Source organism: Mya arenaria, chromosome 1 (assembly GCF_026914265.1).
Source record: "Mya arenaria isolate MELC-2E11 chromosome 1, ASM2691426v1".
Lineage (NCBI taxonomy): Eukaryota > Metazoa > Mollusca > Bivalvia > Myida > Myidae > Mya > Mya arenaria.
In genome coordinates this window covers 5852534-5868620 of record NC_069122.1, presented here as the reverse complement: position 1 = coordinate 5868620, position 16087 = coordinate 5852534, and the positions used below count along the sequence as shown (strand labels likewise).

Sequence of the window (16087 nt, the reverse complement as noted above, 5' to 3'; positions counted from 1 at the left end):
GCTGTCAAAATGGTTTTTCTTTATATAAAATTTTATTCTTCATATTGTGTGTCATATAACTAAAGTGACAATCGTATTCAAAATCAATACTTTCACATGTAAAACATACATCACTTTTGACTGAAAAACCTTTAACTACTTACTAAATAATAAATTTATGGAAAAAATTAAATACTGATAACATGATTTTAACCGTATATTTAATAGCTGAAAGCGCAAAAAAGTATTACTGATTGGATATTTCTTAAAGATTTACTATGGTCTACTATAGTCTCATAAAGAAGGAATACCGTGATTTATGCTTATTTCTTTCAAATTAAACTCGGTACGCTTCATAAGAACCTTTGTTTTCGATTTTTTTTATACATTAATAACACTAGTAAGAAAAACCATATGTCATGTGTTTGCAAATTTATCATTTTAATATTGCAACAGTTGATCATGTATTAAAAAATCTTAATACATGGAAATGCTATTGTTTATCCATTTTTTCGATTATGTTCCACAATGATAATCATTTACACTGCACTTATTCCAGGTGGTGGACCTAATTCTGGGACTATTGGTCTCTTGACAGATGCTGTAATTTCTGTAGTTGGAAAAAAAGCATGCGGCCTAATTGGAATATCCGGCCAGGCTTGAATGCCAATGGACTCGGGATTTCTACAGCTGCCCTCCAACAAGTAAACTCATTAATCGTTGCATGTATAGCTGCAATAGTTACCTCCCACCCATATTGAGTGTAACAGATACTGCTTTTGTTACCATTAAACAGCTAAATACTGGGATTTCTAGCTACCTATTTCTAATGTAAAAGCAGGGTTGGTTTCCGTTGCGATCAGATATGAAAATTTTCACCATGTTGAATTCTAGCCTCTTACATTTTAAGCGAGTTGCAGACACCTTAACTTTAGAACCACTCTTCTTATCCATGTTTCCTTAGTGCATCAGACTAAGATTTTCATAGTATCATTCATATATAGAAAGACAACAATGCGATAAATAAAAAAAATGTGTTCATTCAAGTGTTTGTTATTGCTTATAAATTTGTAAAGATTAAATAAATAAAGCTAATGACATGTAATAACTAATGGGGTTATCATTTTTTATTTGTTCACCTGCAGCACATGCTCATAGATGAAACATAAATAAGCACTCCATTCTTTCAGGAGAGGTTGCATTAATAAGTATTAACACTGTACATACAAAGAAATTTATAAAAAGAATGACGTTACATATTTTTAACAAATTGTTCAGGTAGTGAATGCATCTTGGTTGATTAAACTGTTTTCATAAATGTTTTATGTATCACAAACTGAACATGTAAATTTCATTGCAATCATAAACCAGAAAACTGTTTATATCTTTTCAGTGTGTCCACAGGCATTTCCACAACTAATGGGAGTGATCTGAACAGGTAAAAGTATGGCTATAATAAAAACAACTTTTAAAATAAATGTTAGGATTAAGAAACAATATCAATTTGCAAATATAATGACAGTTAAGTTAATATGTAAACTGGTTATACATATTATCAGTTATCTCATACTGATACATTTCTGTTTAGATTGTGATGAAAGCTATCACTATATATAATAAATAGAAAATTTGTATCTAGTTCAAGTGAACAAAGGAAGAGGCCACAAGAACAGCAACAACAACAGGGTTATGTGAAAAGCTGAGAATGCAAATTCAAAATGTGTGTTGTTTTTTCCAACTACTTTAATTGTAAATGATATCTGTATTTTATTATTTGTACCAAGTATTTATATCTCCTAAAACCATTACAGTGCATCAACATGGGGAATAAGTGCCAGTTCCAATGCAAGTCTTAGTGCCAGTGAAGACTTGGTTACAAATAACAGGTAATTTTTCAGGACTGTATCATTTATTATTATTATAAGGAGTTGCCAAAACGGTCAATTTTTGAGAGTGCATGTTAATGCTGAAATTCACTTGTGTGTGTGTATATATTGGTCCAGGGCTGGTCATATTTTTCAATCTTGGGTCAGCAAATATATATACATGTAGTACCATTTCAGGGTTTGCTCTCACCAGATATGGTTTCCTTTCCCCTGTATATCACATAATGGGTCACCTTATAATCTCTGCAACTTATATTATACAATGAAGTACAATTATATTACAGTAGTGGTAAATACTTGCAGCTGTTATATTTTTTCTCAAGCTATTCATTTTTAATGTAATGCTATTGTTTTTCTTTCAGCCCAGTTCAGATGGTGACAGACCTTAATGTGACCAGTGAGACATACAACATGTAAGTTACACATTCATGCCATTTGTTTTACTGCAAACTGTGTAAAAAATGTCTATTCATAAAATGAAGTTGTAAACTTTTCAGCAGCACGTCATCCAATGATTTCAGGCCATGGCACAATCTAAAACAAAGGATAAAAAGTTGTCACTGATAATAAATGAACTGTATATGTCAGTACAAAGTAAAAGAAAGTGCCACAATCAATTCTTGTACTGTATTTATCAGTACCAAGTTGACTTATAATATGGAGTTGAATGAAACTTTATACAAAATGCTTATACTTATATGGTAAACCTGTTTCTGTGGTAACTTTGTTTGGGGTGTTCAAATCACCTTTAGTGATAACTCAAGTTTCTTTTTATACTTGTAATTAAAACTGACTTATTGTTTGCAGCAGTGACTCAGTGATCTGCACCTGTTCCTGCCATACTTTGATGCAAGCTTTGCGGGAAGAGAAGCTACGGCTCCAGATCAGGGTGCTCAAAAAACAGCTTAGCGAAGAATGATTATAGCCTCGGATTCATTTGTACTTTTAATGTTCAGGTATAAGATCATAATATATTTCACGGAGTGACCACCAAAATCTCTATTTCACAAGTGGTGTAGCTCATCTGTGAAATATTGGCTTCTGCGTTTACAATGTGAAATATTTTGCTATCTTACACTGAAATCAACACTTCTTTTATTATATGCACAAATATATGAGATAAAATAATTAAAATTTATTGGATGTTTTTCAGGCAACCGGCCATAATTTAGGCAAATGTAATGTCATTTCAGAATTGACATCATAAAAAGTGTGTACCAGCACTTTGCAAGTTCATTTTGTATATGCATTTCCTTTCAGTAGGAGCTTGCTAAAATTTAAAAAATTAAAGAATGGTAACAAAATGTTATTTCACCTATTGAAATATCCTTTTCAATTCATCGGTTAATCTCTATATATCATTATAGAGGATATAATAAAAAAAACTTACATGTACTGCTTAAAAGTAGGTGTTGGCGAAGTAATCTCTGTACTGCATACCATGTTGAGGAGCAATGTTGTTGTCCATGTTGTTAGCATTGCCGCCGTCATCAATCACGTCTGGCATTGGTATGTTCCACGCTTTACAGATATTGTGCAAAACAGCGCAGGTCAGAAAAATTCTGTAATTTAGAGAAACAATGGAATGTTCTTATTCAGAAATTTAAGAATACTACTGTTCAATTTCAGAATAATTATGTTAACACCGCAAATAACTTGTTTTCTTTAATGTTTTTGAATTAATGAATTGATACACTTTAATAGTATAGATATTCAGTGATTTTTTGGGAGATTATTTTTACAGCCTGTGCCTTGCAATTTGGAAAAAAAGGTTCACTTTGGGAAAAATAAACAGGTCACATTGGCTTAAGCAATGGCAAATATACATGTTTTTACCTTTTTATGAATACATTATCCTGTGAAAGAGTAAGTCTTGTAGAGATTTTGTTCATTTTCAAGAAATTTATTGTTTTTTTTTAATTTATCAAAGTAGCCTTCATTAATTAAATTGGAAAAAATATATGATTTTGGTGGGGGGGGGGGGGAGGGGGGAGAATTACACGAGGGTAAACAGCCTTTAGAAGGCAGTAAATTGCAACCAAAAGAGCAAAAAAAATAAAATTGAAACAAAGCTGTTTCATATTATGTATTGAATCTAATAAAATTATGTATTAAAAACATAATATGAAAAAATCAGCTGTATATTCAGATATTGTTTCAGAAAATGTCTGTTAATCCAGTTTGTAAGTAAACATTAATATCAACAAACCACACTGACCAAAAATAATAATAATACCATAAATGTGTTTTTTAAATGGATTGAATTTACAAATATTGTCAATTTAATTTTGTAAATTTGAAAGGGTTCTTTCAACAACATTAAACAAAAAGGCTCCATACATTGTCTAAACACAGTATTAAGTGCTTTTTGGTTATTTCAATGTATTAGGATCTGATTAACAGAGTGTTAAATAGTAAATACATGTCAGTACTGGGTGTCTGTATGTAAAAAGAAATCATTTTCAACTGAATCTTTAATCATATTAAGAGGTTTAATGCACCCGGTGAAAGGTTTTTTTCATTTTCTAATTTAACATATGTTTACATATATATAACTGGAACAGTGAGCTCATGAGTTGTATGTTTGACATGTTATGCTGTAACTTTGCTGGACATAACAAATGCAGGAATGAGTTGAATAAAACAGTATGTGTTCAGTAAATTTTCTGTGTCATGCTTATGTTTGTACCAATAATGCTCCTTTAATTAAGCTTTCACAAATACTTGCTTGTTTTTTAACTAAAAACTTTCCTGAAAGTTGTGGCCTATGTATTTTGTCTAGGACACAATAGCTAAAATTTTCAGCTCAATGTCACCATAAAACGTTGGATATAAACCTCCAAATCAATAGGGTCACCTACCCATGATCAACATGTCCATCAAGTTCCTGGGCCAAACATGTTCATTTTTTCATTAGGAACTACTCTTCTGACAATGGCCACATGCCCATACATCAGTTTTGTTTGAAAAAGTGCATGAAACTTAAAAGTATATTTTTTTATGCAATTTTTGTTTTGCATATTAATAATACCTGCAAGCTTTTTCTGGCTGCACCCTAATTTCACCATGGAGAACACCGAATCGTCTTTTAAGTTGGCCTTTGCCTCTCTCCACCTTGGCTCTAGTAATTTTATGGGATCTGAATTTTTTTTTATACATATATATCATTACATATACATTGACGAGTGTAAATAAGATTATTTTCTTACCACTGCCATATCAAAGCAAATGCACCGTGAGAACATGTGTGCATCAGTGTATTCAAAGGAGTTCAGAAAGAAAATAATAAAGAGGGCATTGTTGTTTTTCGTTACTTTGACGAAGAAATAGGTTTAGTTATGTCTCGTGAAAGCTTCTAGTGTTACAAATCACCTTATTACATGATTAAATTTTACAATTTTCTTTCAGTGTTGACAAATGTTTCAATAATTGATCACTTTGTTTACTATATCAATGTCATGCAGAATAATTACATTTACCTGTTGTATGCTGTTTGGCTACCAGGCTGGGGATTGAGGTATGGGGTAAGTAGCCACCTTCGCCCAGCATATCCGCTGTCCCCAAGAAGATGGTATTGACCATTAGGTACGTGACCTTCATCAAATAGGTTCCTAAGGCCACTCTGCTGAAGAATTCTGCTGTCATGTGCAGACCCTGGCCATCGGGCAACCACATTTGTTATTCTGTCAAAACCATCAAACACAACTTGTACGTTAGTTGAATGGAAACCCTTCCTATTGACAAAAGACGGCTCATCCTCCGAAGGGGCCTGAATACGTATGTGGGTACCATCTATGACACCCACCACCTTTGGAAACTGTGCCAGTCCATAAAACTGTTGAACCTCTGCATCAAGCTCCCTCACTGTTAGTGGGAAACGCACAAACCTTCCCAAAACATCAGCAGATGACAGATGATTTGTCACTTCAGTCAATATTTTTGATACTGCTGGCTGTGAGTCATTGTGCATGTCAGCATCGTTTAGCTGAATTCCCCCTGTTGCTAAGTACCTTAGAGTAATAAGGAGTTTGTCCATAGCCGACAAACTCTTATGTCTCATTGTAGCTGGCCTCAGTGCTGGTCCAAACACAGTTTCAAGGTAATTGAGGCCTGCCCTGTTGAAGCGATACCTATCAACAAGTTGCTGGTTGGTAAGTTCATCTAGGATATTGCCCCTATCTGCCATACTGGAAGGATGGAACTAGCCGCTGAAAGTGTCTCGCCGAACTAGTCGCTAGACTTGTCAGCCAAAACCGGTCGCTGAAAGTGTCCATCAGACTAGAACTAGCCGCTAGACTTGTCAGCCTCCACCAGTCGCTGAAAGTGTCTAGCCGCTCTAGCCACTAGACTTGTCAGCCCAAACCGGTCGCTGAAAGTCGGTTCGGACCTTCCTTATAATTTAAGGAAGAAATCGCCCCATTTAAGGAATATTTTAAGATAAAAAGTTTCTGTAATATCACTTAAAATATTTCTTAATTTTTTTTATTTTTTTAGTACATTTAAGGATTTTTTGTATGAATTAAGGATAAAGTTAAAGATAAGATGCTTCTGTAATACGGACCCTGATATGTGAGATACACATACTCCCCGGGCTGACCACAGAGGGCCATACAACATAAGGATATGCTACAAAAGGAACTGTGCAATACCTTTAAAATCATAAAGTCATTGTGCTCGTGGAAACAAAATTCGACATTTAATTTCAAGAAGAAATATTTTTAATTCGATAGTTTTCACCCTGGCAAATTTGATTCAGAAGGCAACATATTGCTTTCTCATTGATTTAAAACTCTTTGAAATCCGTCTGAAATTTATTTCATTGAATTTGTTATCAAACTGGCAGCTTTTTAAAAAAATGGCTGTTCGGAAGTTCGGGAATAACAATGCTCTATACTTAAACTCCATTCAGGTACTGTGCATGACAGATGCGCATGTGCAAAGTGGAAAGATTGAACATTTGCCGAAATCCAATGAACGTCGCATAATCGCATATCACAATGTGGAACTTTGACTAATCGCCTTTTTAAAATATATGTTTAGGCAAAACCGTCACAGATCGTTATATATGGAGGTGCTTCAGTGGAATGTAACAATATTACCATTCAACCCAATACAATGTATGCATTTTAAAGGACCAGAGACACCGCTTTATTTTTTCTTAACAATAATATAAAAATACAATGAATGTAAGTAAAAAGCAAAGGAACGGACTTTACTATTCTCACAGAAATATACGACTGCACAAACCATCAGGATACAATGCAATGTCGCAACTATTTACAAAACATTTTAACAATACATGAATCATCATGAACACTGAAAATTTAAATGTTGCACGGTTACATAAATCATTATGATAACAGAAGCCGGCAGAGAGAATGTAATGCACCCGTATTCACAATGTTTTTTTTTTATTATAGACAATTACGCATCTTGCTACAAAACAAGCAATGGCACTGTTACACAACCCATCTTGATTACAAACAATGACACGCATATCCTCACAATCTCGGCACTGTTACAGTTACTTTTGTGACACACATTTACATACCTATACTCATAAGGTTACACTAGCCTTTATTTCTGGCATGGCTCCTTCGCCATGTTTGCAATATAACTCAAGCTAGTATGGTGAAAGACAATGACACATCCATCTGCACAATGTTTGCACTAGTATGGTGACAAATAATGAACAACCCATCTTTACAATGTCTGCACTATAACACCAGCCATCTTGGTGACCTACAATCACACTGCCATTCTTACAATGTTGGCAATATTACACCAGCCATTATGACGACAGACAATGTTACTTCCATCCGCACAACGTTTGCACTATTACACAGGTCAGTATCACTACAACAGTCCTTACGAACACAACCACGTGATGTTCGTTGTTGCAACGTACAAATCATAAAGTCGTCTCGTGAGGTACACTCCCTAGAACAGCCTCGCACTGTCGACGTGTAAATATAGGTGGCATTTTTTGTTTCCTCTAACATTTCAAAGTATACTTTCTGAAATGATAAATCACAAATAATGAAAATACATTCAACACCATATATTGAATACATTTGCCCAAAGCAAAATACATATTTCCTTGCACTTATAAGCTTGACAGACGATAAAAAGATATTCTTGGCTAATTGATAATATTACTTTGAAATGAGTATTGCCTGAACCAGCTTGAACATTTTCAGAAACTGAAGTTGTTCTCGTAGTGTTAGCCAGTAATTTAATATGACGGTTGTGTGTAATGAGTATATTGTGACATGGCGATAATGGTAGCGGTAGTCACGTGGTATAAATGCTAGCCTCTGATTCAATAGGTCACGCGCGTTTCGTCCGCACTAGTGCCACTTAAGTATTTATCATCACATTATTGCCTTTGATCTTCATAATTCCAAGGCTAAACCAGACGCAAACAATATTGGACATACCTGTTCATGGATGTATATATTGATTCATGGAGCTCTGATAGTCTCCATGACTATGTTGAAAGATTAGAATCATACTGTTAATTTACGTTAGATGCTTGTAGTCTCCACCTTTTTAAGGGACTGTTTATCATACTAAATCTAGGGATGAACGATTTTTCGAGGAATTGTGGTTGACACAAAATTGGGCTCAAATAATACTGTACCTTACATACCCTCCAGAAACGCTTTCATAGAGGTCTAGGTTATGATCGAATAATACAATACCCGCAAAGTCTGTCCAGGGAGCCATGTGCCAGGGGAATGTATAGTTATCACTACGACAGAACGAGCTTTTTAGCATACTCTTTTAATCATATCGTACATGACATGCCTATCTGAAGTTGCATTCTCTTTTGGTTACTTTGTAGTTTCCGCTCTTGTCTTCAAAACAATTGTCAGCAATACACTGCCAGCACTGGATGCATTCAATTTGAAACATTGGTTAAATAAAAGTCATATGAAGCAATACTCTCTAGACAGTGTTCGTTTAAAGTCATTAATACTTAAAATGTATTTCTATCTATGGTATATGTAGTGTATTACCTTGGTCTTTGAATTTTAAATGATTAAATATGCTGCTTGATTTTTCCCTTTATTTCTATTGTCTTATCAGAACCTTGACCTTTATATAATGTATTTCAGTTTGTATTGAGTTCAACGCTGTATGTTATATGGAGTCAGATAACTTAATAGCAGGTGAAGGTTTAGCGATGACACTGAACGCAACAAGTATTATTCGCTCATACAACTTATCTGTACCTTAATCAAATCCTTTTTTGTTAAGATCATTTAAGTCTAAATTGCACTAAATATTATTTTCTTTGTATCAACATATATTGTGCCCATTTAATGGAAATAACTTCCATAGCTTGAAGGAACACAGGTACGTGAAGAAATGCCTTACGAATTGATATAGACTGTTTTGGAATATCATTGAAAAAATCATCATTTTATAACGGTTAAGTATTAGATTAAGAATTATTGGAATACTCTGCGGCGAGACATCTGATTTCTTTGTTCTGATATATCTTTACCTGATGTAATGAAAAGCTGTAGCTGAACGGTGAATTCGAATTTGGCTTATGTGCATAGGATTAAAGTATCTCACAAGTGACAAACTAACAGCAAAAACAGGGAGCAAGGACAGAAAAAATGGCTCCTTAAAGAACTTAATACTTTCGGTCAAATTGCCTTATATAAATTTGTGTTAAACTTGCTTTAAGACATAATTTTGTTACTGGTAAATCTGTTTATTTTCAGAAAATAAATTGAACTGTACAATTTAACATAACGCACATCAATAACCAATGAACAATCATAATGTTTTTTATAGAAATTAGTGTTTTATTTTAAATTAAGCATTCAATACTTTTCCAAACAGGAAATAATTTGTATTTAATCATTGTTTGTCACTTTCAAATAATAGGGCTAATAAAACGACATATCAAATGTCTTAGCTTTTATCATAAACGCAGATTAGTAAGCAAGATCAGTGATATATAAATATATCTGGTATATACGTAGGTTGACCTTGATACATCTGCGTTTAAACTGGATTAGTTGTATATTTGTTAGTTGGGCTGGACTCAATACTTACCACCGTCTTAATATAATAAAACGTCGGCTCACGTACAATACAAGTATTTACCAAATACGAACGCTATAAATTATATCATGTAATGCTTTACCATTAATTTAGGGGATTTTCCAAATGGTGTGTATACCTATTGTCCAAAGTGTGCTCACAAGAGCTTACGGCTGAAGCAACTCCATCTGCAGTCAGCGCGAGTCTGCCTGTAAGATTTAGAAATTATGCAGTTGTGTTATATCCCATTCATTGTTCAACTTTGTTTGTATATCCTATACAGTATTCAACTGTGCTTATATCCTATACATTGTTCAACTTTGCTTATATCCTATACATTGTTCAACTTCGTTCGTATATCCTATACATTATTCAACTTTGCTTATATCCTATACATTGTTCAACTTTGCTTATATCCTATACATTGTTCAACTTTGCCTATATCCTATACCTTGTTCAACTTTGCTTATATCCTACACATTGTTCATCTTTGCTCATACATCCTATACATTGTTCAACTTTGTTTGTGTATATTTTACATTGTTAAACTTTGCTTATATCCTACACATTGTTCATCTTTGCTCATACATTCTATACATTGTTCAACTTTGTTTGTGTATATTTTACATTGTTAAACTTTGCTTATATCCTATACGTTGATAAACTTTTCTCACATATCCTATACAATGTTCAACTTTGCTCATATATTCAAAACCTTGCTCAACTGTGTTCGTTTACTCTATATATTGTCCAACTGTGATCCTGTATCCAACTTTGTATCGTACATCCACATTATACATCTCAATCCAATCGTTGAATCGTGAACATTTTTAAATCATAAATATTTACCACTGGTCAGCTTTTGTAACTGAGTTTGTAACATATTATAATAGATCCCGATCTGCTTTTTTTATCCTTTAAATCTAACATTTTCACAAACGCATCATTAGGACATAATTTTCCTCTTTCACTCATTGTTTCCCCTAGTGCAATACCTGTATGAAATCCTATTTTCCTTGCTATGATAATTTTCTACGTCGTGTGTTTTATATTGGTAGTTCTCTCTCGGGCAGCGTTAACGAAGTTAGTTGGTGTATAGCGACCTGCGCGATCATGAATAATGTATTCGTTGATAACTTGCCTTATCAAATTAGTTTCTGTAGATTAGTTTGTTTGGGTTATCAGTATTGCTTTCACGTTGCGTAGAAGAAACAATAACGTAGACTCTGTTTAGAGTCACAAGGTTTAAGCCTAGCATACGCTTAACGCGAGACACACAACGCCAAAAAATAAATAAGGTCAGACTACACAAACATCAAAGTAACTATGTATTAATAAATGTTGATTTTTTTTACCAACCTTGCACTAATCGGTGTTCTAAAGGCTAAGCCGTTCATTCGTTTATTAATAAAGCCAAAACAAATATTTCCGATGGTACAAGTTAACAAGTTAACGTTAGCAAAAGTCTTTTTATACTCCCTCTGAAAAACTTTGAAATCGGTCATAACAGGCTAGACCCAGCCGTCATAAAACGCATTTACGGAACGAAAGTCCTCTCAGCCGTGATATACGTGAGCGCATCCTGGAGCGGTGCCTTTTCGAACCAGTTGCTCCGCTTGGAAATAATTTACCTTACCGACAATACAATAGGTTGATCAAAGGCGTCCCCCTAAGAAAACGCACGGCATTGCACTCTGATTTCTTGGAATCCAATCAATTTTAAATATCATCTATTTAAAGAAGAACATCCTTACTTCAATTATGTCCAATGATCCGAATATAACAGTTTAACAGTATCTGGCAACATACTTTTATCGTTTATATCATAACCTATAAATGTTTAGGAATTTGACCGGAATTATATAGTATTCTAACAATTTGGCACACAAGATCGTACATAATACCTTGCAGAATTTTCAAAATCTTCAATATTTTCAAACCAATTTTGTGTAAATCGGCCCTTAATAAACATGCTACTGAATTATGGAAAATAACAATAAGCGATGACACGTTAAAAACAGACTATACTCCTTTTTTCACCCAAATGATGAGTTTTGTCTGAGGTGCAGTTTTAAAAAAAAAAATCTCAATTCATGAAAACAATTCTTCTCAATGTACGGCTAATTAAACAAGTTCTTTGGAATAATAAACAACATCACATGGTATATTTTTGTGATCAAGTAACAATTAAATTGTTCTGCATAAAGTGTTCTTTAGTCCATATTTTTGAAATAAACGATGGCGACTATGGTCCAAACTTATGACGCTGCACGTATGAGAACTATCCAGAAAATAATCCATGACATTTTTACCATCAATAATGCATTTAAAACAGATCTTCATGATGTTGTTTAATAAATATCAGGTAAAATGGTTTTAAAAGGGCTTGCCCATTTATCTGGGTAATAAGACATTCAGTGATGTGCCTCCAAAAAACGAGGATTAAATCGAAATATATGATATTGTCATAATATTCACAGGAATAACTCGCCAGAGATAAGTCATATCCTTTAGGGTATTGGATTGAGCATTGTCTGTTGGCTTGGCTGTTTCGCGTGTATATGTAGTTGCTATTATAATGCATTTCATGTGGTAAATTATGGACGAAATAACCTTCCGAAGCTCAAAATACACCAGATATCTGATAGTGTAGGCAGCACTGCCATTTCCTCGTACTAAAAAAATGATGGTCAAACTTTTATGAATAAATATCGCATTTAATCTGTCACAGTAAGTGGATTTTCCATCTGCTTTTGTTAATATACATTATCTTTTCTGGGCACGTTTGCATAATAAATAAGCCTAAAATTGGATATTGGATATTTTTATATATAAATTTTCTGAAATCAGGCCCGGTGATCGCGTTTGGTCCAATGGAATACCTTCCACATCGTCCATAATCAAATGAAAGTCAGTGGAACTCATTACAATTCACTATCTTGAAGTCACACTGGACAAATTGTCCTCAGCAAACAATCAAATCAAGTGTTTATCAAGTCAAACAGTTAATGAAAGGGTTCACGGAAGCAGCCACCAGGAAAAAAATCAATATACTCCGGAAAAGATGTCTCCTGGGAGCACACTATAAATACAAAGTAGGAGAACCTCAATCACGGTTCGAATTTTTGATAAACAGCAATTGTAAGTGCAGCACTGTCAATCCCCTTTAGCTCTTTCTTATGCATCCCGGGTGTATGCTGTGCTACAATCTTTATTTAATCAAACGAAGTACCTTAATGTTTGTTTACACACACTGTTCAAGAATCAGAGCGCATACGCTCATTTGCTTCAAGACGATGATTTATTACAAATATTTCTCTAAAACAGTAAGTGGTTTCTGACGAAACTTTGCTATGAACATACTAACGATTGAATTTGTGTCAGTAGTCGAAACGTAATTATGGCTCAACGTCAATCCGATGTATTGGCTGCAGACGATACTCTGTCATGAATAGACGTCAATTCGATTAAAAGGTTTCACAAAACGTTATGTTATCATATGCTTAACCTTGTTTTCCGTGTAACCATACCCATTACGAATACACATGTGTAATATAACCATTCAGACATTTATATTGGCTACACTAATCGCACGTGACCTAGATATCCCTGCGCATTGTTTTTAAACAAAATGGCATCTACTAGGTTACCGACTAGCATCTGTCAACATCGATAGACGCGGTAAAGGCATAATAATTATGCAGAAAACCACTGGAAATTACGCAATATAATCATAATGTGTTATGAGAAGGCTGCGATTTTGAGGATGATCTTCCCGTATCCCGGCTTAATTTGGTAAAATGCACGAGCGCTGGGAACAACGCTCGGTTTCAGAGCGTCAATAACGACGATCTGCAGGACTTTGTTGTCAAACAGAAAAATTACTGTTAATAAAACTATTTATGACTTGAAATTACTTGCCTCTACCTTCATATAGTAAATAATACGCGTGAAATCAGCGAAAGCCCCCCTAATGGGCTTTGTTATATATTGTGCAAATTCTTTGGCGGTGTCAAAAAACCTGATGGCTAATTCTAATTATGAGTCCACAACTCATGGGCCTGAGTTTGTTAAACTCAAAGAGTAGTTACAGGCCAAACAAACCAACTCAAATGTGAAGGCCTGGGAAATAAACCTAAGAGGGCAGACCTTATTACTGATGAGGTTATAAGTCAGCTTTGGGAAACAAATCAACTGTGAAAAGCATCAACTTTAAGCATCATCAACTCACTCTGGTTTTATAACACTGTAAACTTTGGGTTACGGGGAAGTGATGAGCACAGGAGTATGTGCTGTGGTAACCTTGATCTGTGTGTAGATCATAATGGGCAGGAATATTTAGAGTTTGAAGAAAGACAAACTAAAACCAGACAAGGGGCGAATCCCAGGGATGTACGGTCAGTCAAATCCAAGATGTGGGCATGTAGCACAGAGCCAGAAAAAATGTCCTGTCGTTATTTACAATGAATACGCCAGCTGATCATCTGACCCATTTTATATTGAAACCAACACAGTTCAATCAAATATAAAACCCAGAGACCAATGGTTTGAATGCCAGCCAATGGGACAAAACAAACATACCTCAATAATGAAGCAAATGGTCAAAGCTGCAGGACTTCCGGAAGACAAACGGCTAACGAATCATAGTGCCAGAAAGCATGTTCTTCAGAAACTTTCTGAGATTATTGTTCCACGAAACCAGATAATGCAGATCACTGGTCACAGAAATATCCAGTCAGTCAACAATTTCAGCCAAATTAGTGACGTACAACACAAGAACTTTTCAAATATCTTGACAAACACAGACAATATACAACCAATGCCATTTCCTTGTCAGTTGAATCAGCTGTCGTTTACGAAAAACACAAATACGAATTCCGCAGCACAGGCTTCTCAGTACACATTCCATGGCGGCTTTAACAACATGTTCACCATCGCCGCAGAATCATTGTAGAAAGCGACAGCGAATATCTTTAAAATCCGGGTTCACAGTAAAACTTGACGTACCTATATAGGCCACATAAACCGAGTCAATGCATGGACTCTCAGTGTGACGTCATGAAGTTGAGTACTTAAATTATTATTTATATGAGATAGTTAAATTACTACACATTTTTTATCTTTGTAAATTGTTAAGAGCTTAATCAAATATAAACTTGATAACTGCTTGCTACTTTTGTCAGTTTCATTAGGAACTATTTCTGAGGCGCATCGATGACATTTTTTTTGTAGTACTTTGGCTGTCAAACAACGGATCCAGGAAGTGGAACTAAATAAGTAATATATTCGCAAAAAAACGCCGTTTAAAGCGTGTGATAAAAAAAGGTCTGACAGTCGTTGTCAGTTAATACAAGATTTTATTAAACTCGTCCATGACATTTGTTAATAATCTCGCCAAAGGCTCTTTATTAACAAATTTCATGAACTCGTTTAATAAAATATTGTATTAACTGACAACTCGTGTCAGATCCTATATGTAATGAATTAACGTCAATTCAATTATTTTACCATTGTGACTGGTTGCAGACGATACTTTAATATCAATAAACATCAATTCAATCAATGTTTTGCAGATAATGCTTTAATATATATATTCGTCAATTCGATAAATTGGTAGACGATACATTATTATGAATATAATCAAATTCCATAAAATATTTGCAGACGATACTTCATTTTGAACCTTATGCATAAACGCCAATTCAATTAAATGTTTGCAGAGATAATACATTTTGAACTTTATGAATATACGCCAATTCAAATAAATGATTGCAGAATATACTTTATTGTGAATACACACCGATTCAATCAAAACCTTACTAAAGAAGACTTCTTAGAAAACATTATCAATCACTGTCTACGATCATTGGGTTCAAGTAATCCGATTTTCTTTGCAAGCTTTTTATGACAATAACCGTTTGGTACATTTTAGCACTCTCTATATATACTTAGATTGCCAAGGAGTTGAACTCTCACACCAGTACAGCCGGGGATGAGTGATACCTAGCATATTTGTCACACATATCGTAATTTATGGCACCAGTGCGTTTTGATGTAACTTAAAGCGGTGGTATGTGTGGTACATTAATAATGTGTGTTTTCAGTCCGTTATCGTGGTGTGTTAAAACGCAAAACCCCTGGCGTTATCGGTAGAATAC

At 34.5% G+C, this 16087-nt stretch overlaps 1 protein-coding gene across 1 annotated transcript; it reads right to left on the bottom strand.

Annotated features, from left to right (window-relative positions):
- Positions 1-3132: 3132 nt before the first annotated feature.
- On the bottom strand, positions 3133-6051 carry LOC128235803 (putative nuclease HARBI1). Its single transcript, XM_052950599.1, has 3 exons — positions 5345-6051; positions 4897-5004; positions 3133-3427 (listed from the first exon to the last, which is right to left on the bottom strand). Exons 1-3 carry the CDS (start codon positions 6049-6051, stop codon positions 3265-3267), a joined length of 978 nt encoding a protein of 325 aa, XP_052806559.1. The 3' UTR covers positions 3133-3264.
- Positions 6052-16087: the final 10036 nt, after the last annotated feature.

Bases quoted from the DNA above. Each gene is read 5' to 3' on its own strand.
- LOC128235803 (XM_052950599.1), bottom strand. From the start codon at position 6,051: ATGGCAGATAGGGGCAATATCCTAGATGAACTTACCAACCAGCAACTT. The intron at 5,005-5,344 runs GTAAATGTAATT...AAAAAAATTCAG, and splicing joins AGCCAAACAGCATACAACAG to ATCCCATAAAATTACTAGAG. The intron at 3,428-4,896 runs GTATTATTAATA...TCTAAATTACAG, and splicing joins CAGCCAGAAAAAGCTTGCAG to AATTTTTCTGACCTGCGCTG.